The 22724-nt window shown below is 38.3% G+C and overlaps 2 protein-coding genes across 2 annotated transcripts in view; both read left to right on the forward strand.

Moving 5' to 3' along the window:
- The window catches only part of LOC309503290 (sacsin-like), a 34223-nt gene extending 20132 nt beyond the window's left edge, over positions 1–14091 (forward strand). The window contains exons 6-8 of the mRNA XM_082176015.1: positions 931–2359; positions 2460–2548; positions 2632–14091. Of these exons, the coding sequence (XP_082032141.1) occupies positions 931–2359; positions 2460–2548; positions 2632–13475 (12362 nt within the window). The 3' untranslated portion in view covers positions 13476–14091. The remainder of the gene's footprint in view (positions 1–930; positions 2360–2459; positions 2549–2631) is intronic.
- A 5665-nt stretch (positions 14092–19756) lies between these two features.
- The window catches only part of LOC309503287 (sacsin-like), a 33402-nt gene continuing 30434 nt past the window's right edge, over positions 19757–22724 (forward strand). Inside the window, 4 exon segments of the mRNA XM_082176012.1 lie at positions 19757–19837; positions 21171–21224; positions 21478–21565; positions 21671–21782. Coding sequence (XP_082032138.1) covers positions 21190–21224; positions 21478–21565; positions 21671–21782 — 235 coding nt within the window. The 5' untranslated portion in view covers positions 19757–19837; positions 21171–21189.

Genomic DNA, 22724 nt, shown 5'->3' on the forward strand with positions numbered 1-22724 from the left:
TACAACGCGCTGTACAACCACCAGCAACTGGGAGAGTCTTCCTAGAAGAACACCGACACACTCGCTCGTTGTATACAACAATACTCTTCAGAGACATCAAAAACGATCGGCTCCGAACCAAAAAGCAACTAGTGCGTGCATCCACTTCCATATTTATACCCGCACCGCGGGGGTGGAGTGTGTGATGCGAATCACGCACGCCAATTACATTGACTCATTCAATAGTACTCAAAGATGACAGGCTCCCTAGCGTGATCCCATTCAGTCGAACGTCGACTACGTAGAACGTAAACAACTGAAAGGGAACTACCTGAAAATCACTGTTTATTTCATTTGTATCTTTGTTCTGTTGTATTTATTTGTGTTTTTTGTAATTGGATTATTTGTTTATTACTGACTGTTTACTTGTCTTTAATATTTTTTTTAATTTACGTTAATTAGGCTAGTAGTTTTTGTTGTAGTATCAGAATTGTAAATAGAGAATTGTGATATTTCACTGGTATCTAAACATTTAAACTACTGACTCAACCGGGTCAGTAGAAAAAAATCCTTAGCATTGAGCCATGCTGAAGCAGCTCTCAATATGTCCTGTGCTATTAAATGAAAGATAAAATATGACAGAGCGTTAGAATGAACAGTGAAAGTAACAGATGCTTGTACAATTCATTTTAACAGGCATTATTAAGCATGTAAATAACTGAAGGGAATATTCAACAAATATAATTCATATTCTTTTGGTTTCTCTACCTAATATATTTAAAAATGGCAAATGCAGTGAAAATAAAGGTATCATTATTGGTATCGGCAAAAATAAAAGTAGCAGCCTCCTTATGGAAAAAGTGGTATCAGTGCATCCCTAGTACTTGGTGTGTCGGATTCTGACATGGATTTGGAATAACAATATTTAAAATGATTATTGTTTATTTACAGACTTGCCATGTGTATTCAGTTCTGAACACCTAGCCATCTTTGACCCTCAAAAGAAGATGTTTGGAGATGATGAAGAAGGCTATCGATGGTCTTTGGATGATGAAGAGGACAGAGAGAGCCTTTTGAACTTGAGAGATCAGTTCCAGTCCTTTCAAAATGTAGTCAGTCAAGTCATCAGTTGTTCCTGGGAGAAGGTCATCAGCGAGGAGCAATATTTCAAAGGAACGCTTTTCCGCTTCCCTCTGCGCAATGAGGCTTCTGAGATCTCCGATAACATGTATGACTCCACAAAAGTTACACAGCTTTTTGACAGTTTCATTGCTGATGCAGACATCAGTCTTCTTTTCCTGAGAAATGTGTCATCCATTACTTTGATGCATATTGACACCAATGGTTTCTGCAACAATAGGTTAAAAGTTTCAGCGTCAAATCAATTTGACACTGACCTTTCTCATGTCAAGCAGGAATCATTTGACAGAAACACTTGTTTCAAAATGGTATCACACATTTCCCAGAAAATGGAAGAAACAAGGTCCCAGTGGCTTGTGACACCTTGCCTTCTGAAACACGGATATAAACCAGAGATTGACTCTCTAGCCAGTAAGCTGAGCTTCTACCCTCAAGTTGATGCAGCTTTTCGAATAGATGAAGACAGATCACTTTGCAATGGGCGACTAAGTTGCTTTCTGCCACTTCCAAATAATGAATCAAACAAAACTGGGCTTCCCATTCACATTAATGCTTGCTTTGGCCTGACAGATAATCGGAGGTTCATTAAGTGGCAAGAGGAGGATCAGAAGAATGACGAGTCTGCAAAGTGGAATGAGCTACTTATAAAAGATATTCTTCCTCATGTATATCTTATGATGATCCTGGATGCCATTCAGTTATCCAGAAACTCGACCCTGCCTGCTGCCACTGTGTACAATCTTTGGCCTGACCTATCCAAGACTGTACATAAAGACAGATGGCATGAAGTTGCAACAGATACTCTGAGGGGTCTAATTGAATACAAGATCTTTCACCTTGCCAGAGATGAGAAAATCTGGGTGTCCCCCTCAGATGCAGTTTTTCCAGTCAACAATATATGTAGTGACACAATGTCTGCAGTGTCAAGATTATTGATTACTGAAGGAAAAAATCTGGTCACAGTCCCAGAAAATATTTTGAATGATGTTCAAGAAATCTTCCCTGAAAGTGATACCTTGACATGGGTGACTCCATCTTATGTTAGAGATGTCCTTCACAGATGTGAGGAGGAAAACCTCAGTAAAGATGACAAATACTCTCTTCTTGAATTTGCTCTCAGTGATGAGAAGTACACAGAGCTACAAGGTCTTAAGCTTCTGCCTCTCAGTGATGGAACCTTCACTTCATTTAGCAATGAAGGGCAGAACACTGTTTTGATCGACAGTGGAAAGTTTCCAAGGTAAGGTGTGATACAGTTGTCTCTTTCCTACTTTAATTGTTATTCATTTTTTTTATATTGTGTTTTCAAAGTATTAATGATCTCTTTTTTCTTTGTTTAGAACATTGCTGCCATTTTGTAAAGAAAGATTTATACCCAACGATCTGAGCCATGTTTGTACTAAACAGCTAAGGAAACTAGCAACAATGAGTAAGAAATCTGTTTATATGCTTATGATAATATGACATTAACATCATAAATGTTTGTGAAATTTGGTCTCACTATTTTTTCAGGCACATACAACATAATCAATTTGAATGCAAATCATGTTGTTGCACTCACCAAGAAGCACTTACCCATGGACTGGAAGGTGACCCAAGGTTATGTGACATGGAAAATAGCAGAAGATCATCATCCACCAAAGAGCTGGTTGTCTGAATTCTGGAAGTTTCTTAGCACTGAATGGAATGAGTTAAATGACTTTATTGACATTCCTTTAATACCACTGGAGCCACTACAGAGTTCAGGCAATTCTATATTGTTAGCAAGGTTGCAGACTAACACAACTTTGATTTTTCAGAGTAGCACAGCATCTAGCTTGTCAGATCATGTTCAGAAAGTGTTAAGGATGGTGGGGTGTACAGTCATAAAAAGAGATGGGTGTCTTAGACATCATGACATTGAGAGGTATGTCCTTCCTGCTTTACCAAGAAGTGTTCTACAAGTCTTTGTGAACTCACACAGAGATCAGGTCATCAAAGGCATTGCCTCTGCTTCATCACAGGAAAAAGAGGAGTTGAAAGTGTACCTCTCTTCTTTGGACTCTTTATCAAATGCTGAAAAGAACTTCCTTTCCATGTTGCCAATCTTCAGAATGATGTCTGGGAAATATGTTGCAGTTCAATCAAAGCAAGCAGTTGTTTCAACTACCAATCCAGCCATTCAAAATGATCTGCCAATGCCTGAGACTATTGTACAGTGTGCAAATGAAGCTGATCGCAGACTTTTGACTCTTCTGAATATTGAACTCTTGGATGCCGCTAAGGTGGCTGTTCATTTGGTTGACTGCATTGAGGCAGCCTCTTTCCAAAAAGCTGAGGAACAGACAGTAATGATCTGGATATTGAATAATGGTAGCATTCTACTCACACAAAGTAAGCAGCTGCTCACGAAAACTAAAAATCTCAAATTTATTGAGACAACTCATGGAGAACACAAACAAGCCTCAGATGTTTTTGATCCAAGAAATAGGACATTTCAGGATCTTTTTGAGGCAGAATTCTTTCCCCCACATTATTATGCAAACAACCAGGAAATGCTTCAAAGTTTAAAAAGCCTTGGCCTAAAGACAGAGCAAAAAGAAATTTCTACAGAAAACATACTCCAAGTCATAAATCATACTGAAAAGCTTTTTGTCCACTCACCTGATAAGGCATTCAAAAAAGCACATACTCTAGTTCGAGTCCTGAATGAGAATGATTTCCTTTCAAAATTCACCAAGGCGCAGATAGAAGAGCTGAAGCAAAGGCAGTGGGTGCCCTGTGAAAATCCAAAGTTCTTGAATGGAAGAATTTGTAGAAATCTTAAGAGAGGTCTGTATAAGCCGACTGAAGTAAGGGATTCAAAGTATTCTTCAATTGTTGGATATGTAATGCCACTTACCTCTGAGCTAACAGGACATGTCTGCAAAAATCTTGGACTTTATGAACCCCCTCCTGCTGAAAAAGTCTTGGAGAACCTCTCTGCACTGAGATCAATGGTCAACCCAAATTCAGATTTTCAGTTTAAAACCGAGCTGCACAGTATTTACAAATTCATGCAAGACAACATGAGAAATTTCACAGATTTAATAGACACAAAAAGCATCCCCTGGATATGGAATAAAAGTGAGTTTGTCTGTCCAGGAGATATAGTTTTAGCCTATCCACCTGAATTGGATCTAAGCCCCTACATCAAGAAAGTGCCTGAAGAGTTTTTGCAATATGAAAACCTGCTATCAAAATTTGGTGTGAAGAAATCACTGTCCGATGAAGAGATTGAAGACATACTCCATGACATAAAACAAAGAATTGACTGCAGGTATCCTCCTTATAGAGACTTGACAGAACTTAAAGTGTCAATTGCCATTCTTGACTGGATGCGAAAGAATGGGAAGCTTTTAAAGGACAGTACCCCTGTGCCTGTCATGGCACAAAATCAAAACTTTACTCTGCAGTCTTTGTCCAAAACAGTCTTCTGTGACATCAGTGCTGAAGGACTTGATGACCTGAAACAAGACAATGAGGAGTTCTATGTCATTCATGAAGAAGTTTTACCCATCACTGCAAGATGGTTGAAAGTCCCATTCTTAAGTACTCGCATCTTAAAACCAGAGTTCATACAAGCAGAGCAAGAGTCATTTGGTATAGAACAATGTGGGCAATCTGAACCAATTACTCAAAGAATTAAAAACATTCTTAAAGAGTATGATGAAGAAAGTGACATTTTCAAAGAACTCCTACAAAATGCTGAGGATGCTGGGGCAACCACATGTAAATTCCTCCTTGACTTCAGAAAACACAAAGACCCCCCCGAAACTCTCTTTGATCATGGAATGGCTCTCTGCAATGGACCATGCCTTTGGATCTTCAACAACGAGCTTTTTACAGAAGAAGACTGGAGAAACATTGTCAAACTGGGGTCAGCATCAAAGGGAAAAAAAGTTGAGATGATTGGAAAGTTTGGGCTTGGATTTAATTCTGTTTACCATGTGAGTGATATTCCCTTGATTTTGAGTGGGAAAACCCTTCTCATACTTGATCCAAATGTCACCCATTTGGAAAAGCACATACTCAGCAAAGGAAACCCAGGAATTAGACTTGACCCATTCCAGGAACGACTGTTCAAAAGGTTTCCTGGACAGTTTAAATCTTATGAAGGAATTTTTGATTGTGATTTGTCAGTGCAAAACAGCAAGAAAGCTTACAATGGCACCTTGATTAAATTACCATTTCGCACTCAGGAGGAGGCCAACAAGTCAGAGATCAGTTCAAAGGTATTTAATGAAGAGCGAATTAGGAGTTTTAAAAATCATTTGACTGACAATTCACAAACACACCTACTATTTCTGAAGAGCATTACATCTATGTCCCTTCAAACTGTAGCTGAAAACGCATTAACTCCTCCAAAAAATGATCAGATTCAGACTCCTCTCAAAATATCCAGAGAAGTCTTGAATTCATTTCCTGTCTCAAATGACACACTTCTCCAAGAGATCGAGAAGACCTTAAGAAATAATGACATCACATGCCCCAAAATGATTGATGTCAAGAGAGCACACATTGTTAAAATAGTTCAGGAGCACTCAGAGAAATCCTTCACCCAATACTGGCTTTTGTACTCATGTTTTGGGATGCATGAGTCTTTGCAAATGTTCCAGAGAAGAAATGAACAAGATCCTGTGTTTTCATTTCCAATTGGAGGTATAGCTGTTCCTTTGCATAGAGAGGCAAAAACTAATGCATGGTCTCCTGATGAAAGCCTCTTTGGCCAGGCTTTTTGCTTTCTTCCTCTCTCAATTGAGACAGGTCTTCCAGTCCATGTCAATGGAACTTTTGCAGTCACATCAAATAGGAAAGGTCTATGGGAAAAAGGAGTGAAGTCTGAGTGGAACAAAGCTTTACTGATAGATGCAGTAACCTCTGCTTACATCACTACACTGCTTGAGCTGAAAAAAATGGCCCAAAATGGCCATATCCAAAACTATTCCTTCCATACATTCTGGCCTAACACAGAGACAGTAAGCAAAGCATTTTTACCCATGGTTGAGTCATTCTACTCAGCAGTTGTGCAGAATGCCAATGGCAAATCTCTGGAGCTTTTCAGCAATGGACAAAATTGGTGTTCTATAGACAAGGTGAGATTTCTGAATCCAAAAATTGAGGAGAACCAAACAGTTGGAGACATTGCAATGAAAGTGTTCTTGAGCTTGGGAGCTTCATATTCCAGTGTTGTTTCTCTCCCATCATGGGTAAGACAGAGTTTCATTGATTGTGGCTTTGAGCCACAGATCAAACAGAGAACAATCAACTGGCCTGAGTTTTACAACATTGTTTTGAAGAACTTGAGTTCTGTGGACACACACAGCAGAAATACTCTTGTGCTGACTGCCATTGACTTGAATGATCCTGCTGTTGATGACCTACTGAAAAGTTACCCTTGTATTCCAACACAGAGTTGTAAGAAGCTTAAATTTATCAAGCAACTTGTAAATCCTACAGGTAAAATGGCTTGTTTGTATGGACTTAAGGAAGGACGCTTTCTTAAAGGAACAGAAAATGACTTTCTCTCACCAAAAAGGATTCAACGACTTTCAGATTTGGGAATGCTGAGTGACCGCCTCCCTTTAGAGGAAATCATAGAAAGAGCAGGGAAGATATCCAGTGTTTGGCAACAGGATCAATCTATATGTTATAAACGTCTCCAGTGTCTCATGGAGTTTATAAAAGTCTCCATAAAAGAAGATGGTAATTCTCTGCACTGGCACACACTGTCTCAAATTCCATTCCTTCCTGCCTTAGTTCCTTTAGTTCAGCTAAACAAGAACGCCACTGTTCTTAAAAAACCTGAAGAAATTTACTGTGACAGTTTTCACAATTTAGTAAGCATGACAGAATTCACAGTTGATCATTCAAACCTTCAAATACACAATTATGATCTAGTTCTCCATAAATTGAGAGTACTGACAAATCCACCAGTTGAGACGGTTCTTCAGCAGCTGTTAAAAGCACACCAACAATCAAATGCAATTAAAAAGACGGCTCTCTTCAAGATTGCCCAGTCTTGCTATAAATATTTCAACAATTACTTGTTAGAACAAAAAGATCCCAATCCTATTATTGGTCATGCAAAATTGTTTCCATTCATTTTTGTTGAGGATCACTTTGTAAATGTGAGGTCAGTGGCCAGAAGTGAACATTTTGAGGAGAAACCATATCTCTATGTGCTTCCAGTCTTCTTCTCCAAATTTGAGAGGCTCTGGGACTACCTTGGTGTCAACAAACAATTCACAAAAGAGCAATATCTTGCTGCACTTGATGAAATCAAGGCTTTAAATGGATCTCATCCTCTTTCCATGTCAGACCTCCATAAGTGTGTTGCAATACTCATAAATGGGCTATACAAAATCAAAGATGAAAAGCTTACGAACTGTCTCATACCTGATGAGAGTGGTGTGTTGACATCTTCTAAAGAGCTGAGATTTAATGACAGCCCATGGATGCCTGTCTCAGCTGGTGTCAAGCTAGTCCATGATCTGATACCTCGGCCTGTGGCCCGTCATTTTGGTGTAATGACAACAAGACACCATACTTTGAAGAATCATTTGGTCCGTGGGTTTTCCCTTCATGCCAAAGAGTTTGGACAAACTGAGAAACTAACTGTCCGAATAAAAAATATAATTGATGCATATCCATCTAAAAAGGATATTCTGAAAGAGCTCATTCAAAATGCTGATGATGCAGAGGCAACAGAAATACACTTTGTGTGGGACAAAAGAAAACATAAGAGTGAAAAGATATTTGGAAAGGAATGGGAACTGGTTCAAGGCCCGGCTCTTTGTGTGTACAACAACAGAACATTTTCTGATGATGATCTGCAGGGGATTCAGCAGCTGGGGAAAGGAGGAAAACATGGCACTTTAGGGAGAACTGGAAAATATGGACTTGGCTTCAATTCTGTGTATCATCTGACAGACTGTCCATCTTTACTGACCGGGGACAAATTGCTCTGCATTTTTGATCCAAATCTAAAATACGTGGAAAATGTAACAAAACAGTCCCCAGGCTGCATGTATTCAATGGAAGATGAATTTAAAAAGTCTTTTGAGGATGTTTATCATACCTTTCTTCCAGAAATGTTTCCTCTCAATTCTGGAACCATGTTCAGGCTCCCTCTCAGGACGGAGGAAATGGCAGAAAAATCTGAAATATCTAGACACACAGTCACAGACCGTGACATGAATGAACTTTACTCTGCCTTTATTGAAGATCCTGAAGGACTAATTCTCTTCTTGAAACACGTCACAAAAATACAGTTCTTGGAAATAAGTGAAGATGGAACACAAACAAAATGTCTTTTCGGAGTTGAAAAGACATACACAGAGATGAGCATGGTAAGCAAGAAAAACTTCAACAGCCATGTTCGAGAATCACTGATGTCAGGAACAGCAGAACCCTGCAAAACCATCTACACCATGAAAATCTCATCTGAAAATGAACAAAGTCAGTGGGTCATTGCAGAGTGCTTTGGTTTCTCAAAACAAATCCATGAGAGAAAAACCAAGCAAGAACATTTACAAGTTCCTCAAGCTGCTCTGGCTGCATGTTGTAAAAGCTCATTTAACCACACATTTACTGGCAGAACATTTTGTTCTTTACCTTTACCTGGACAAACTGGTTTACCAGTTCATGTGAATGCAAATTTTGAAGTAGATTCTTCTAGAAGGGGCTTGTGGAAAGAGGATGGTGATAGTCTGAAGACAGAGTGGAACCATTCACTAAAAGTAAACATAATTTCACCTCTCTATGCAGATCTCCTGTTATGTCTGTGTTCATTCATAAAGAAGGATACACCTACAGCTCTTGTATTCCTCAAGTCACAGCTAGAGACGTCTTGCCTTAATTACTTTCCAAGCATTTCACAGAAAGTAGACAAAGTCTGGTATGAGATGATCCATGAGGTCTATAGATCAATCAGCCAACGTGATCTTCCTGTCATACCCACTGTACACGCTGTTTCTGTTGAGTCATCAAAAATACAAAAATACACAGTTACCTGGTGCAGTCCATCTAAACCACATTCGGCAGAATGTCCATATTTTTCAACTGATGACCATGAAGGAATTTTCCAAATTTTAGATGACATCGGGATGAAATTAGTGCCAAACACCTGGAAAATGAATGAAATAAAAGAGAATTTCAAATCAGCTGGTGTGAATGTGACAAAAGTCAGCGCTTCAACAGTGATGGACTTCTTGAAGCAAAGATCGTTGAATGATCCTTCTCAGACAACTAGTAGTTTGCCTTTGCCCATCAACCAGACCTTGATCAAAAACAAAACAAGATGTTCACAACTTTTGAGCTTCTGCTTGACAAATGCCAATGAGAAAAATGTTTATGTCCTTAATGAACTGCCTCTTCTTCTCACAGAAGATCAGATGTTAAGAGTCTTTGACTCTCAATGCCCAAAGCTGATTTCAAGATTTAGCAGTCTTTTTCAAGGAAACCAGGAAAAGTTTGCAGATATTGCTGTTATTGGAAAACACATTCAAATTTTACTCAAGGGAAAGTTTATTAAGGGCTTAACAATTGCCATGGCAGCAGAATATTTGAAATCGGAACTTGAGCAGCTGCTCAGTCAGTCATTACCTGATCAAAGGTGTCAGCTGTACAAAGCGCAGACAGAGACGGTCAAATGGCTGAAAACTTTATGGAGCTTCTTTGAGGATCAAGAGAAATTCTACCAAAATGAAAAGATGAATGTCTACAGTGAGATAAAAAAGCACTTTGATGAAAGTCCTATTTTACCAGTCATTTGCCCCAGTCAAAATAATACACATTTCTTACAAATATTGGGAAACATATCAAAAGTGATTCTGAAGCCAGATGAAAAAATCGCTTCCATTCTCATAAAACTGGGGTTCATGAAATTAAACATCAGCTTTTTCATTGATTTCAAAGACTTACTTTTAAAGTATATGAATCCAGAGCTCCTGCAAACAGGAGACATCAGTGCTGTTTTGGGGCAGGTTTATCATGTACCTCATTCCCAGTTTGAGGAACTCTCAAAAGATGAATGTGTAGATCTTCAACGCTTCTTACAGAATGGGATCAGAGATTCCAAAAAGAAGAGTGGACATGTGGGTATGCTCAAGTCTTTGCCCCTGTTTGAGTCAATAACTGGAAAACGAGAAAGGATTGACTTACACAGAATGATATTCATTCTAAATTCTAAACATCAGAATGATTTTCCCAACTTGTACCATGTCGATGAATGTGACTGTATTTTCCTCAAGCACATCTGGATAAACTTAGAATTGTCAGAAATTCTAAGCATTCGGATTCTAGATGATCTGGAGTTCTGTGTACAGTTTATTCTTCCTTCTGTGCACATGATGAAAGAGGCCAAGCTTCTTGATTTAATGCGATTGTTAGTGAAATTTAGATCAGTGGACCCCAGGATTGTCTCTGCATTGAGAGACGTCAGATTTATTCGAGACATCCATGGCTCTCTTCAGGTGGCTTCATACTTCTATGATGACAGTGTATCCTTTTACAGGGTAATGCTTCCAAAAGAGAGATTTGTGCCAGAAAAGTTTTGGGACAATTTCCAAGGTAAACAAACTAAAGCACATCGTCTCTTAAATGACCTTGGATTGAAACATGAAGTGTCTGATGAGGAAATCATTCAGTTTGCAAAACAAATTGAAACTGAAACTAGAGGCAACAGTCCTCTGGATGTTCTTGAGGAAAGATCAAATCTCCTGTTTAGGACTGTTTTGTCAAATAGTATTGACAAAAACTCTAAATTACTGAACAGAGTTGCTAACATTAAATTCATCTTTCCAGTGAAAATTCAGCAAAAACTTTGTGATTATCACAAGGCCTTTGCTCAAGAGAGGGAGGTTGTTGCAATCAGTGGATCATTGATTGACAGAGACACTGATCACCATTATCTGATATGGACATCTATGCCAATCCTACCTTCAGAACTCTGCTCTTCACATCTCATAAAGAAAATGAAGGATGTCGGAGCCTTGGAGACTCCACCCCTTGGACAAATAGCTGCTAATCTGAAAAACATCTGTAGGTCTCAGTGTGACACTAACACATTGTTGGAAACAAGAAACGCAGTATTTAGCAAATCATACGCATACCTTCAGTCAATAAATTTTGATGCCTCTCTGTTCTCAGACCTCCCCATTATCTTGGTGGAAAACGGGACAAAACTTGTGAAGTCAAAGCAGACAGCACTTGTGCTACATGATGCTCTTGAGTTTAGGCCTTATTTGTACCGCATTCCATCAAAGTATATGAAATTTGAAGACTTCTTCAGGAAGATTGGTGTAAAGGAGAGGCCCACCATCAATCAATATATCACTGTTCTTCAAGAAATCTATTCTGATAGCTCTGACAAAGAAAGCCTTCAGGCAAATCAGCAGAAAGCTGTGAAGCGTGTTGTACAACAGCTGTTTTGCCTGCTGAAAGAGGAACAGAACAAAACCTGTTTCCGAAACAACCCACTTTATCTTCCATCAACAGATGGAAGACTCTATGAATCCATCACTTTGTTTTTCAACGACACAGTCTTCCAGCCTGCAAGACTTGAGGGTCCATTGGAAGCCAAGCTGAAACTGCTGGAAAAATTAAACCACTGTCATCTTGGAAATGATCACTATGAACATCAAACATTGTTGCAGTTCCTTCCCCAGCAAGTTCGCCCCAAATTTCTCTCGGATGTAGTTTCTGAAAATGTGGAAGGAACAAGTTTCCAATATTGTGATGAAGGGGGATGTGAATTTAGGGGCTGGTTTGAAAAACACTTGTCTTCTGCTGCATTTCTTCATGGTCTAGTCTGTCTCATCAGAGAAGACAGCAAAGGTGGGGTTTCACAGTCTGAAGCTGCAAGAAAGTGTGAAGAAATCTTTTCTAAGATTCAAATTATCTGTTGCAAAACTCTTCAGACTGAACTTCTGTTAAACCATGAGCCACTTGAAGGTAGTAAGGCTGAAACAGATGTTTATGTAAAAAGAAAGAAAGATGGATGCAGTTTCTTCTTGAAACACAACGATGACATGGTCCCTAAAGTAGTCAATGAAGTTAATGTGTGTCTTACTACAGAAATCAATGCTCTTTTAAAGAACTGTCTGACCACCGCAAGCCTTCTAGTCCTTGGGCATCTTCTTCTGTGTGATAACATGGAGGATGTTGAGAAAAAATTGGCAAATCATGGCATTCATAACAGTGGCCACGAGGAAGGACACAGTGCTTTACCAAAACCTGGATGTCTCATACCTGAAGAATGGCATGACTGCCTTGATATGAACTTCCTCAACAACTTTGAAAGTGGAGAGTATGTTGGCTTCAGCAAGGACGGATCTGGTGAATATTTCTATGCCATTATTATCAACCGACTAGATAATTCACTGGGACAATTGAGACAATGTCCTGCAAGATATAAAATACAAGTTGGCAGTGATGACTTCATTGAAGTAAGCTCTCTTGACCTTTACCAATTTAAACGAGAAAAGAAGGCAACTGTGTCAACAGGGTCCACTTGCACAGATATAGAACGTCTTTTGACATCCAGGCCTCCACCCAAAAGAGTCTTTCTGGGGACATTTGAAGAGATCAAAAGAGAAATTGACAGAAGCTTAAATGAAATCTGGAATATGTCAAATGAGGACAAACAAAAAGCCCTTAAACGTCTCTACCTCCAGTGGCATCCAGACAAGAATCCAGGCAACGAAGAACTAGCCCATGAGGCTTTCAAATACCTGCAAAACAGAATTGAGGAACTACAACAAGGGAAAACTGTACATAGCACATCCTCAACCTGTAGAGACTTTCAACATTTCTATGACACGTGGAACACAGAGGCACGAAGCCACAGGAGGGGACGCGAGAGGTTCTATCAGAACTACTCTAGAAGACACTATAACTTTTGGTCATACCACAGAGAAACACCAAGGCCAAACACAGAAGAGGCAAAGCGCTGGTATGAACAGGCTCAATGTGACATCAGCGCAGCTCACAATGACACTGGAGGAGATTGCTCAGAGTGGTGTCTGTTTAAGGTGCATCAGGCTGTGGAAAAAGCCCTGATAGCAGCAATGTACAGGAAAAGTGGAGAGCATCCCAACAACTGCTCAATAACTAGCCTTGCTCAGCAGGTGTCCCATTACAGCCCACAGTTGACTTCATTACCAAACACTGTGAGGCAACTGACTGAACTTGGTGCTGATGGCAAAAAAACTCAGTATCCGAACTATCACCCACTTCCTCACATTCCAAACAAGCAGTTCAGCTTCGGTAATGCTAGAAGTGCACTGGATATTGCAACAAAGCTTTTAGAAAAAATAGAGGAATACATTTCTTGAAGTAGCTTGAAATTACAGACTATGTTCCACTGAGACGATCATGAGGATCTTTTCAAGTAACAATGCTGATATTCTTTTTTTAATCTGTTTAGTACTGCTACCATACACACTCAAAAGTTCTTAACTCTTTGTAATCATGTTTTGATAATTCTAAGTCTGCTTCTCTTCTTGCTTACTGTTATATTTAGCATTTATATTATTGTATACTGGGCATTCTTGAAGCAAACAGTAGAGTAATGCCGATGTTATGGGTTTGATTCCCAAGGAAAGCATTCAAATTAATGTATATCTTGAATGCAATGTAAGTTACTTTAGATAAACATGTCTGCAAAATGTGCAATATAATTGACATTTGAATAAAATTTCAATGTAAATCATTTAAAAGCATGGTTTTTATAAAGAAATATTAACAAAAGTCAAAAGCTGTGTCAAACTAAATATTCACTAAATGACAGAACTGCAAATAAAATTACATTAAAAACATTAAAAACAAATAAAATGAACATTACCAGTCACACAATCCTCCTGCGATACAGATGCTGTATGTGCTTTACAATCTTTGCAGCAAAACCATTTCTTGAGTCTATTGCAATATATAATATTACATGAATAGTGACTCATGTTGTTCTCCTTACTGTTTGATCAAGAAATGAAACTTCGATTTGAGCAGCATCTGGTTTCCTCCATGCCACTGCAAAAACCATGCCAAGCGTATTCATATGTTTCTGGTGTCTTAGTAATAACTTATTAAACAAATTCTGTACATAATTACAGCAGGCATATCGCCTATCGTTTACGTAGTGAGCGCAATAAAAGAAAGCTGGCATTGTTAGAAGTGGTCTATACAGTGCTGGCCAACGCAGTGTACAGTGCGTCTGAAAATACAAGCAATTATCACTCTTTAACACAGTAATGAAAAGAAAAATCAAAAGCCCTCATCTGCAGTGGTCAGTTTTTCCTGAAATACCGGTCCCATCTGTTATGTTTAACGAAGTAAGGGAAACATTTTTTATTTTTTTTATTTTGAATCAGTAATATGTAGGAGACTGAAATGTTACCTTCTGCAGGAATACAAGATTAACTAGTCATGAATGGCCATACAGTTACCTGAATAAGACTCTTCATCTATTCACTGTTATTACCCTGATTTCTATCCTGCATGTCTAAAAGCTCACACATGAATCAAACATTTTAATAAGGAATGTAAGGGCCCTATTTTAACAATCTAAGCCCATGGTCTAAAATGCACGGCGCAAGTATCCAAATCCACTTTTGCTAGTTTACGACAGGAAAAATGGTCGGCGCACCCGGCACATGATCTAAAAGGGTTGTCCCTATTCTCTTAATGAGTAATGGGTGTGTTTTGGGTGTAACGTGAAATAAACCAACCATAGACTCATCTCCCATTCCTTTTAAAAGCAAGTTGCGCTCGCGCCATGTCGGATGCTATTTACATGGCGGAATTTGCAAGCGGAAAAACTGAATGCTTCTCTGGCTAGGAAACAGATCTGCTCGTGCGCGAGGTTAAAGCGTGCAAATAGACCATCTACGGGACAAGCTGGATTCCACCATTTATTTATGTACACAATAATAATCTCTTACATTGTAATCCTTTTATTTTCAATATTTGGCTAGTTTGTTTGTTTGTGGACCTGCCTATAGGTGCACATTATTACTAACACGCTCTTTAAATAACAAAAAAAAGACCGCGCCATTGACTTTAGACCAGGTTTCAGTTGGTCAATGGCACAGTCTATTTCAGTTTCCTCAAAATAGCAACACACCAACAATGCGTCTGAACACACCTCGTTTTCAGACCAGCAGCCCATGGGTGAACAGATGGGCGCAAATGCATTTGCTATTTAAACAACGTGGTGCAGGACGTGAAAATGATAACTGCGTTGGGCTGAAACTAGCAAAAAAAAACACTTGTGTCGCGCCTGGGGCTGCATTGTGCCGGGTGTATGATAGGGCCCAAAAGTCACTCGTTTTTAATAAAGTAACAGTGTCCAACAGTGACAACCGCAGGTGAAGTTACAGAGGGAGTCTTCTCTCTTGCCTTCTCAGAGCTCCATTGACTTAAAATCCTCCTGTAGTCAATAATTGTATCCCTTAAAACTCATCTTTTATCACCTAAATTACATATTTAAAATTTGTTTCCTTGAAAAAAAAATCTTCATGCCTTAAAATAGCTTGAATGTAACTCGACACCCTTGCCTCATTTAGTATGCGCGGTTCTATGAGCCCCGCCTCCACTCACTCACAGCAGCTCAGAGATCCACTCATTGATGATCACACATTGATCTGATTGGTTACAAGGTAGTTTATGATGTCAGAAACACCAGCGAGTTCAGACCGTTTTTTTGATACTCAGCAATGGTGTCGACTTATGAATTTGCACATGGTTTGACTTAAAGCATATTAAAAACACCACATAGACACATAAACAACATTAAAAACTGGATTTTCACCACAGGCGGCGGTGAAGCGTGCGGTGGTTTATGGGGGGGTAATTGATAATGAATGGGGGAAAGTCACAGGAGAGGAGGCTATGCCTCCATTGCACGTTGATTGGATATGATCGGTTATGATTGGGTATGATTGGTTCATGCGATAAATCTTGCCTCTTGTTTTCATGCGCGTTCTCGAATCGGCCTGAATGAAGACAATGATGCCTTTAATGGGAAGACTAATTAAAAAGTAAGTAAACAACTCAGCCAAAGATTCATAGTGTACTTTTCAGTAATACAGGTATAACTGAAATGTTCTACAAAAAATATATAAATATAGCTCTGCCATGGCATTTCACTGATCTTTATTATAATGTATTTTGTTCAAGAGATTATATATGCTGCTTAATGTACTCCTATGTATTTATTTTGCAATGTACACAACAAGATAGTATATTAAAGTTTTCTTGATTTCAAAGTGTTTGTCTTAAAGGAGCTGTATGTAAGAAATGTATTTCAGTTTATCATAAAATGGCCCTGATATGTCACTAGACATTAAGAAATCATGTTCATTTCAAATACTTATATCACTGACAACAGTAGTCCGGCCAGGATATTGTCATTTAAAAGTGAAGTTGCAGCCCTCAACTGATGTTGATGTTGTCATGTTGTGTTTTGGCCTGATGCTCCACCCTCCACCTATCTACCAATCACGAAGTCAGTAGTGATTCGGCATCTGGGTTGCCAGCTCTGCTCTAGTTACCACAGCTGCAGCTACAAACGTGTCGGATAAAAAATGCCAGCCTATCTGGCAACCTCGAGTCAGGGGGGGGAGGGGGAGGGGATACACCGCTCTACAGTCATTTGAAAGTGATTGCAGTACCAGTTTTGGCCACAATCTTACATACGGTTCCTTCATCAATTATATTTAATTATTTTTGCACTTTTAATATACCATTTTGAATACTGAATAAAACAGCTTTATAATAAACCATTAGTGTAATGCTAATACATTTCTAATGAGCTGAAATACTATTGAAATGTTCTTGAATTAAGTTAAAATGAAGCTTCAAATAAATTCTAACTGTAGTTTAAGACATATGAAAGTATATGTTAAATGAACTGTAAAGAAATACGCTTAAATGCACTAAATGTACTTGAAGTGGTTCCATTTTAGCACAATTTAATATATTAAAATATATTGCAAATAGCTTAAAAAAATTTTAAGCATATCTTGAAATACACTTAATATACCTGAATTAGTTTCAAAATAATACATTTAATACGCACTTAGTATAGTATAATTTATGTCCAAAAAAGTGCAATTTAAATATATTTCCTTTTCACCTGGGCAGTGTTGGGCAGGTTACTCAGGAAGTGTAATAAGTTGCTTTTTACTCCTTTAAAAAGTCATAATATTTCTTTACTTATTACTTGGTATCATAAGCTGGTAATCATAAACCATAAGCCGTCTCCAAAGGCGTTTCAGAGAATTTGGCAGTACATCCAACCGGCCTCACAACTGCAGAGGACGTGTAACCACACCAGCCCAGGACCTCCACATCCAGCATCTTCACCTCCAAGATCGTCTGAGACCAGCCACCCGGACAGCTGCTGCAACAATCGGTTTGCATAACCAAAGAATTTCTGCACAAACTGTCAGAAACCGTCTCAGGGAAGCTCATCTGCATGCTTGTCGTCCTCATCGGAGTCTCGACCGACTTGAGTGGGCAAATGCTCACATTCGATGGCGTCTGGCACTTTGTAGAGGTGTTCTCTTCACGGATGAATCCCGGTTTTCACTGTACAGGGCAGATGGCAGACAGCGTGTATGGCGTCGTGTGGGTGAGCGGTTTGCTGATGTCAGCGTTGTGGATCGAGTGGCCCATGGTGGGGTTATGGTATGGGCAGGCGTAGGTTACGAGATCCTGAGGCCCATTGTGCCATTCATCCACGACCATCATCTCATGTTGCAGCATGATAATGCACAGCCCCATGTTGCAAGGATCTGTACACAATTCCTGGAAGCTGAAAACATCCCAGTTCTTGCATGGCCTGCATACTCACCGGACACGTCACCCATTGAGCATGTTTGGGATGCTCTGGATCAGCGTATACGACAGCGTGTTCCAGATCCTGCCAATATCCAGCAACTTCACGCAGCCATTGAAGAGGAGTGGACCAACAATCTGATCAACTCTATGTAAGGAGATGTGTTGCACTGTGTGAGGCAAATGGTGGTCACACCAGACACTGACTGGTTTTCGGACCCCCGAAAAATGTGTCTGATCCTTGAAGCTGATCACCTGCACCTGCCACCCATCAGCGCACCAGTCAATGCACTACATAAGCACACACATCAGCCTCAGTCTTTGTCTGTTCTCTCCTCTCCTCTCCTCTCCTCTCCTCTCTCCAGCGTTCCTTTCCCTCCTCTCCCTGCCTCTGTGTACATCCCATATCACCGTGGATCTCACCTGTCACCGGCAATTGAGGTGTGTGCTATCCATATTTCTGCCCATCCTTCCCGTCTGCTTCACTGGCTCTATGAAAGACAGAAATAGACGTTCATATTCATCCTAGGTCACCGGTCTCCATGGCATTGCCATCCTCTATATTCACCGGCCTGCATTGCTCAGTGTTGTTTAAATAAACTCGTTGTTCACTTACATCTGTTCTCTCTGAGTCTGCATATCGTCACAGTTGGGTGTCTACCTTAGAGATAATCACCATATTTAAGATGAAACTATTTAAAAAATATATTTATAATAAAATATTATTTATTTGTTACTACTGTAAAGCTTTATTGAATTATTATGGGATCTCATTCAATGCTTTTAAGAATCTTTACTTTTTTAAATAATTTTGTTTCTGTATTTTTAAAATAAACATTTTAATGACAGTTTATTTATTGAACAAAAAAAAATATTATTTTGTCAAAATAAACTGAAAATTGTGCAAACTTTGCAACAGTGATTGTTTTGAACAAGTATTAACTGAGACATTATTAAAAACATTGTTTTAGCTAAGGTATCAATGCTAGTTTTACCCCGTGTGTCTGTGGGGTAGAAGATCCCCTCATCGCCTCATACATTTCTAAGATTTTTAAACAAAACACTTTTATGATTTATTTTCACACAAAATCTGTTTGTAGTATCAAAATCTGCATCAATGTTCAATGAAAAACATATTTCTTCTGCAATCAGACACTAGGGGAGCAGTGACAAGCCACATTTTTCTTAGGGTGTGCCTAGTGTGTCTGGACCTCGGGGACCTCAATGGTGGGTACGAACATGGGTGCGTGGCCATTTCCGTGGGTGCTCGAGTTAAGCCCATGATTTGTTTTAGGCCCATCTGTAAAATTGAGCAGCAGAATTTATTTTTTTAAATCAATTTGTTTTGTGTTATATATATATATATATATATATATATTTTTTTTTTTTTTTTTTTTTACTCATGAGGATGAGTAAATGATAAAAGAATTTTCATTTTTAGGTGAACTAAAACTTTAAGATAGCCTAAATGTTAAAGTGTGTCCCCTAAAAAGCACACACTTTAACAACTCAGTACCATGGTGACGTACGTAACAGTTTAAGCTCTTAACTAGGCCTATTTCTGTTTTTGGTTTGCAGCAGTTACTTTAAGTGTCTGGTTTAGTTAAAAACGGAGCTATTTTGAGTGAAAACTGGTTTATTTGACAACTCATGGATTTGAACAATGAGTGAAGGAGGAGTGTAAGTTTCGTTTCCGCTAAACAAGATCTTTCTAGTGAACAGAAACCTAGAGAATCAATGGGTGGCTTTATCAGACTCTATCAGAAACCTAGAGAATCTGCTCGCGCTGAGCGGTTTATTATCAGACTCATTCTGATCGCTGTTCACTCTGCATCGGGACCACTGAAGGTAGGAGATAGCCGTATGTAGAAATTTAGAAGTTTTTAAAGTTACTTATAAAATATAATACCAATGTAATTTAACTTAACAATATAACATACATTTTTTGTTATATAGCATGTATCATAAAAATAATTTAGTTTATTTTGCACTAAGCTATTTCACATAACAGATGTTTTATAGTCTACAATTGTTCTAAGTTTTACTTCTGGAAAACATTTCTTTATAAAGCATCTTTAAAAAAGGAAAATATTAAATATAACAAAGCTGCACATAGGGGTTCAAGCGCTATTAAAAGTACACGGAGGCAGGATTGCAGTGTGAGAACAACAATTGTGTTTTTTTATTAAACCAAATGCATCAGAAAAATCGAACTCCCATTAACTCCTCCTTAAAGGGGACGTGTAAAATATGCATGCGTGTCGGTGATGTGTGAATTATGTCAGAAGATCAGTGATGCGAAGTCTATAAGCACTAAATCAGAGATTAACGTTTTTAAACTATAAAACTGTTAAAGCGCCACCTATCGCACTATCATGTGTTTGCATGTTTACATGCATTATAAAGTTCTAAAAAGATTTGTACTGAAGACTAGTTCACTAAAGTTAGTATTTTTTTAAACCATTCATTGGCATCAACCATTCATTGATTACTTGAAAGAAATTTTGAGAAGGTACCCAGATGGAGGACAAATATTGAAGGTAGGCTAAAAAAGGTTTAAACATGAATACTTCCACATCTAAAATAAAATAAATAAATAAAATAAAATAAAAAAGACACCAGTGGTTCTTGAGGCAAAGTTGTTCAAAACGAGGAGATCTAACATATGATTTGAATAATGTGTGTATGTGAGTGGGGCAGAGCCAAATGGGTGGAGCTCTGTGGATCTAAGGGGTGGAGCTTAGGGTGTAGATGGACAGTCAAGCTCCATTGATGAGAGAGAGAGAGAGAGAGAGAGAGAGAGAGAGAGAGAGAGAGAGAGGTGGAGACAGAATCACAGCCATAGATCTAACTATATCACTAAATTCCAACAACTAGAACCAAATTTTATGATGTTTGTTAGCCACTTTGGCTGAATGTGTTAGATAAAGTGGGCCTGTGGGATTCAGGTAAAATGGGCAACCTTTAACCTTCAGTAATTATACTCAAATTCATTAAATAAATAGACATTCATTTGATGGTTTATAGTTGACATGCATGTATAATCTACTTTTTTAGAAAACAGAAATGAGTGCACTATTAGGAAATTCAAGAAAGAAAAGAAAGCAGAAAATAAGCATTTAGTTCAATCTAAATTAATAAAAAAAAAAAAATATATATATATATTCTTTTTTTTTCTTTTTTTTACCACACAGGAGAATGTAAAGAAGGATAATGAGTTCAGCATCAAGGCAAAAGAAGAAAAAGAAGTATGTGGTTTTATTCACTGCATGTTTTATGCTTAAGCCCATAATGGAGTGGCATGTTAGTAAATTATATTGAGAGTTATCACATAAAGCACATTTATGAAAAAAAAAAATGAAAAAAAAAAATATTAGCCAATAAGCAAACTCTAGCATTAGTTCAGCTAATTTTGTTCTTAGTCTATTACACAATGAACCTTGATTTTGCTCTGTATGTGCTTTGTGCAGTTTGTGATTAACTTTACATTGTTTAATGCAGAAATAAATTTGGTGCGACATCTCCACCATTCATTGATTACTTGAAAGAAATTTTGAGAAGGTACCCAGATGGAGGACAAATATTGAAGGTAGGCTAAAAAAGGTTTAAACATGAATACTTTTGCATCATTATTAAATGGTATCTTAAATATCTCATTGTATCTGTGTTTAATATTAATCCTGTAACGTACCAGGAGCTGATCCAGAATGCAGATGATGCAGGAGCTTCACGTGTGGTGTTTATTCATGATGAGAGGCATTATGAGACTCAGAGCCTGTGGACTGAAGAGCTCGGAAAGTATCAAGGTATTTGTGTCATTAACACTGACAGCAGATTTAAATCACACTAGACTTAAACTTTATAAAATTACTGTAGAGCCCGTAACAAAGGATATTACAGTCTAGGGTTTTGCATTTGTCCTCATTCATATGTCACATGAAGAGTTCAGGAGTTTTGCTGCTTACCTTCTGTTTTTTAAATGGGGAAGGAGTTTTATTTTTTCAATTAATCTTATTTCAGAGATCAATATTTGTTTCTATATATAGTATGTATTCTGATATGTGCATGTATTTTACAAATTATTATTATTATTTAAAAAAGATTGTCTTTCAAGCGTAAGCCGGGAACACACTACACGACTGTCAGGCTGATTATGAGTGTAATTTGGTCGTGACGGCTGATCAGCTCAAACGCACCGAGTCGGTTCTATTTGTGCTCAGTCGTTGTCTGAAGATTCTAATCTTAGAATTTAAGAACCAGGGGCCTGTACCATGATGGTAGTTGAACAAACTCAGGGTTACAGGATTAGTTTTGAGTTGATAAAACCAAACCAATCCAACCAGGCTTTGTTGGTACCATGATGCTGATCATCAACTTTCCCTGTCAACTCAGGCTTTGATCCTGAGTTTAGGAGTTTAAGTGTGACATAAGTAGTGAACAGCCAATCATATGCTGAGAAAGAGTGAAACTGAGATTCATTTATTGCGAGAGAAGCAGCGCGATTCACTTCTCTCTTCTGCAGAATATTACGAGATTGAAAAATATTAAGAATTTAAACAAATTTACACAGCAAGAAGAAAATATGAAACACGACAACAACAAAAAAGTCTTGCTATATCAGTGCAAGTAAGCGTGAAGTTAGTTTATACAGTTGATAGAGGTAGGCTATAGAGAGAATTGAACATTTAAGCTCACATGTAGTCATTTTATAGCTTTATCTATTGATTCTAAAGCATATTTATATTACC

The sequence above is a fragment of the Leuciscus leuciscus genome (genome assembly GCF_965113295.1).
Source record: "Leuciscus leuciscus genome assembly, chromosome: 7".
Lineage (NCBI taxonomy): Eukaryota > Metazoa > Chordata > Actinopteri > Cypriniformes > Leuciscidae > Leuciscus > Leuciscus leuciscus.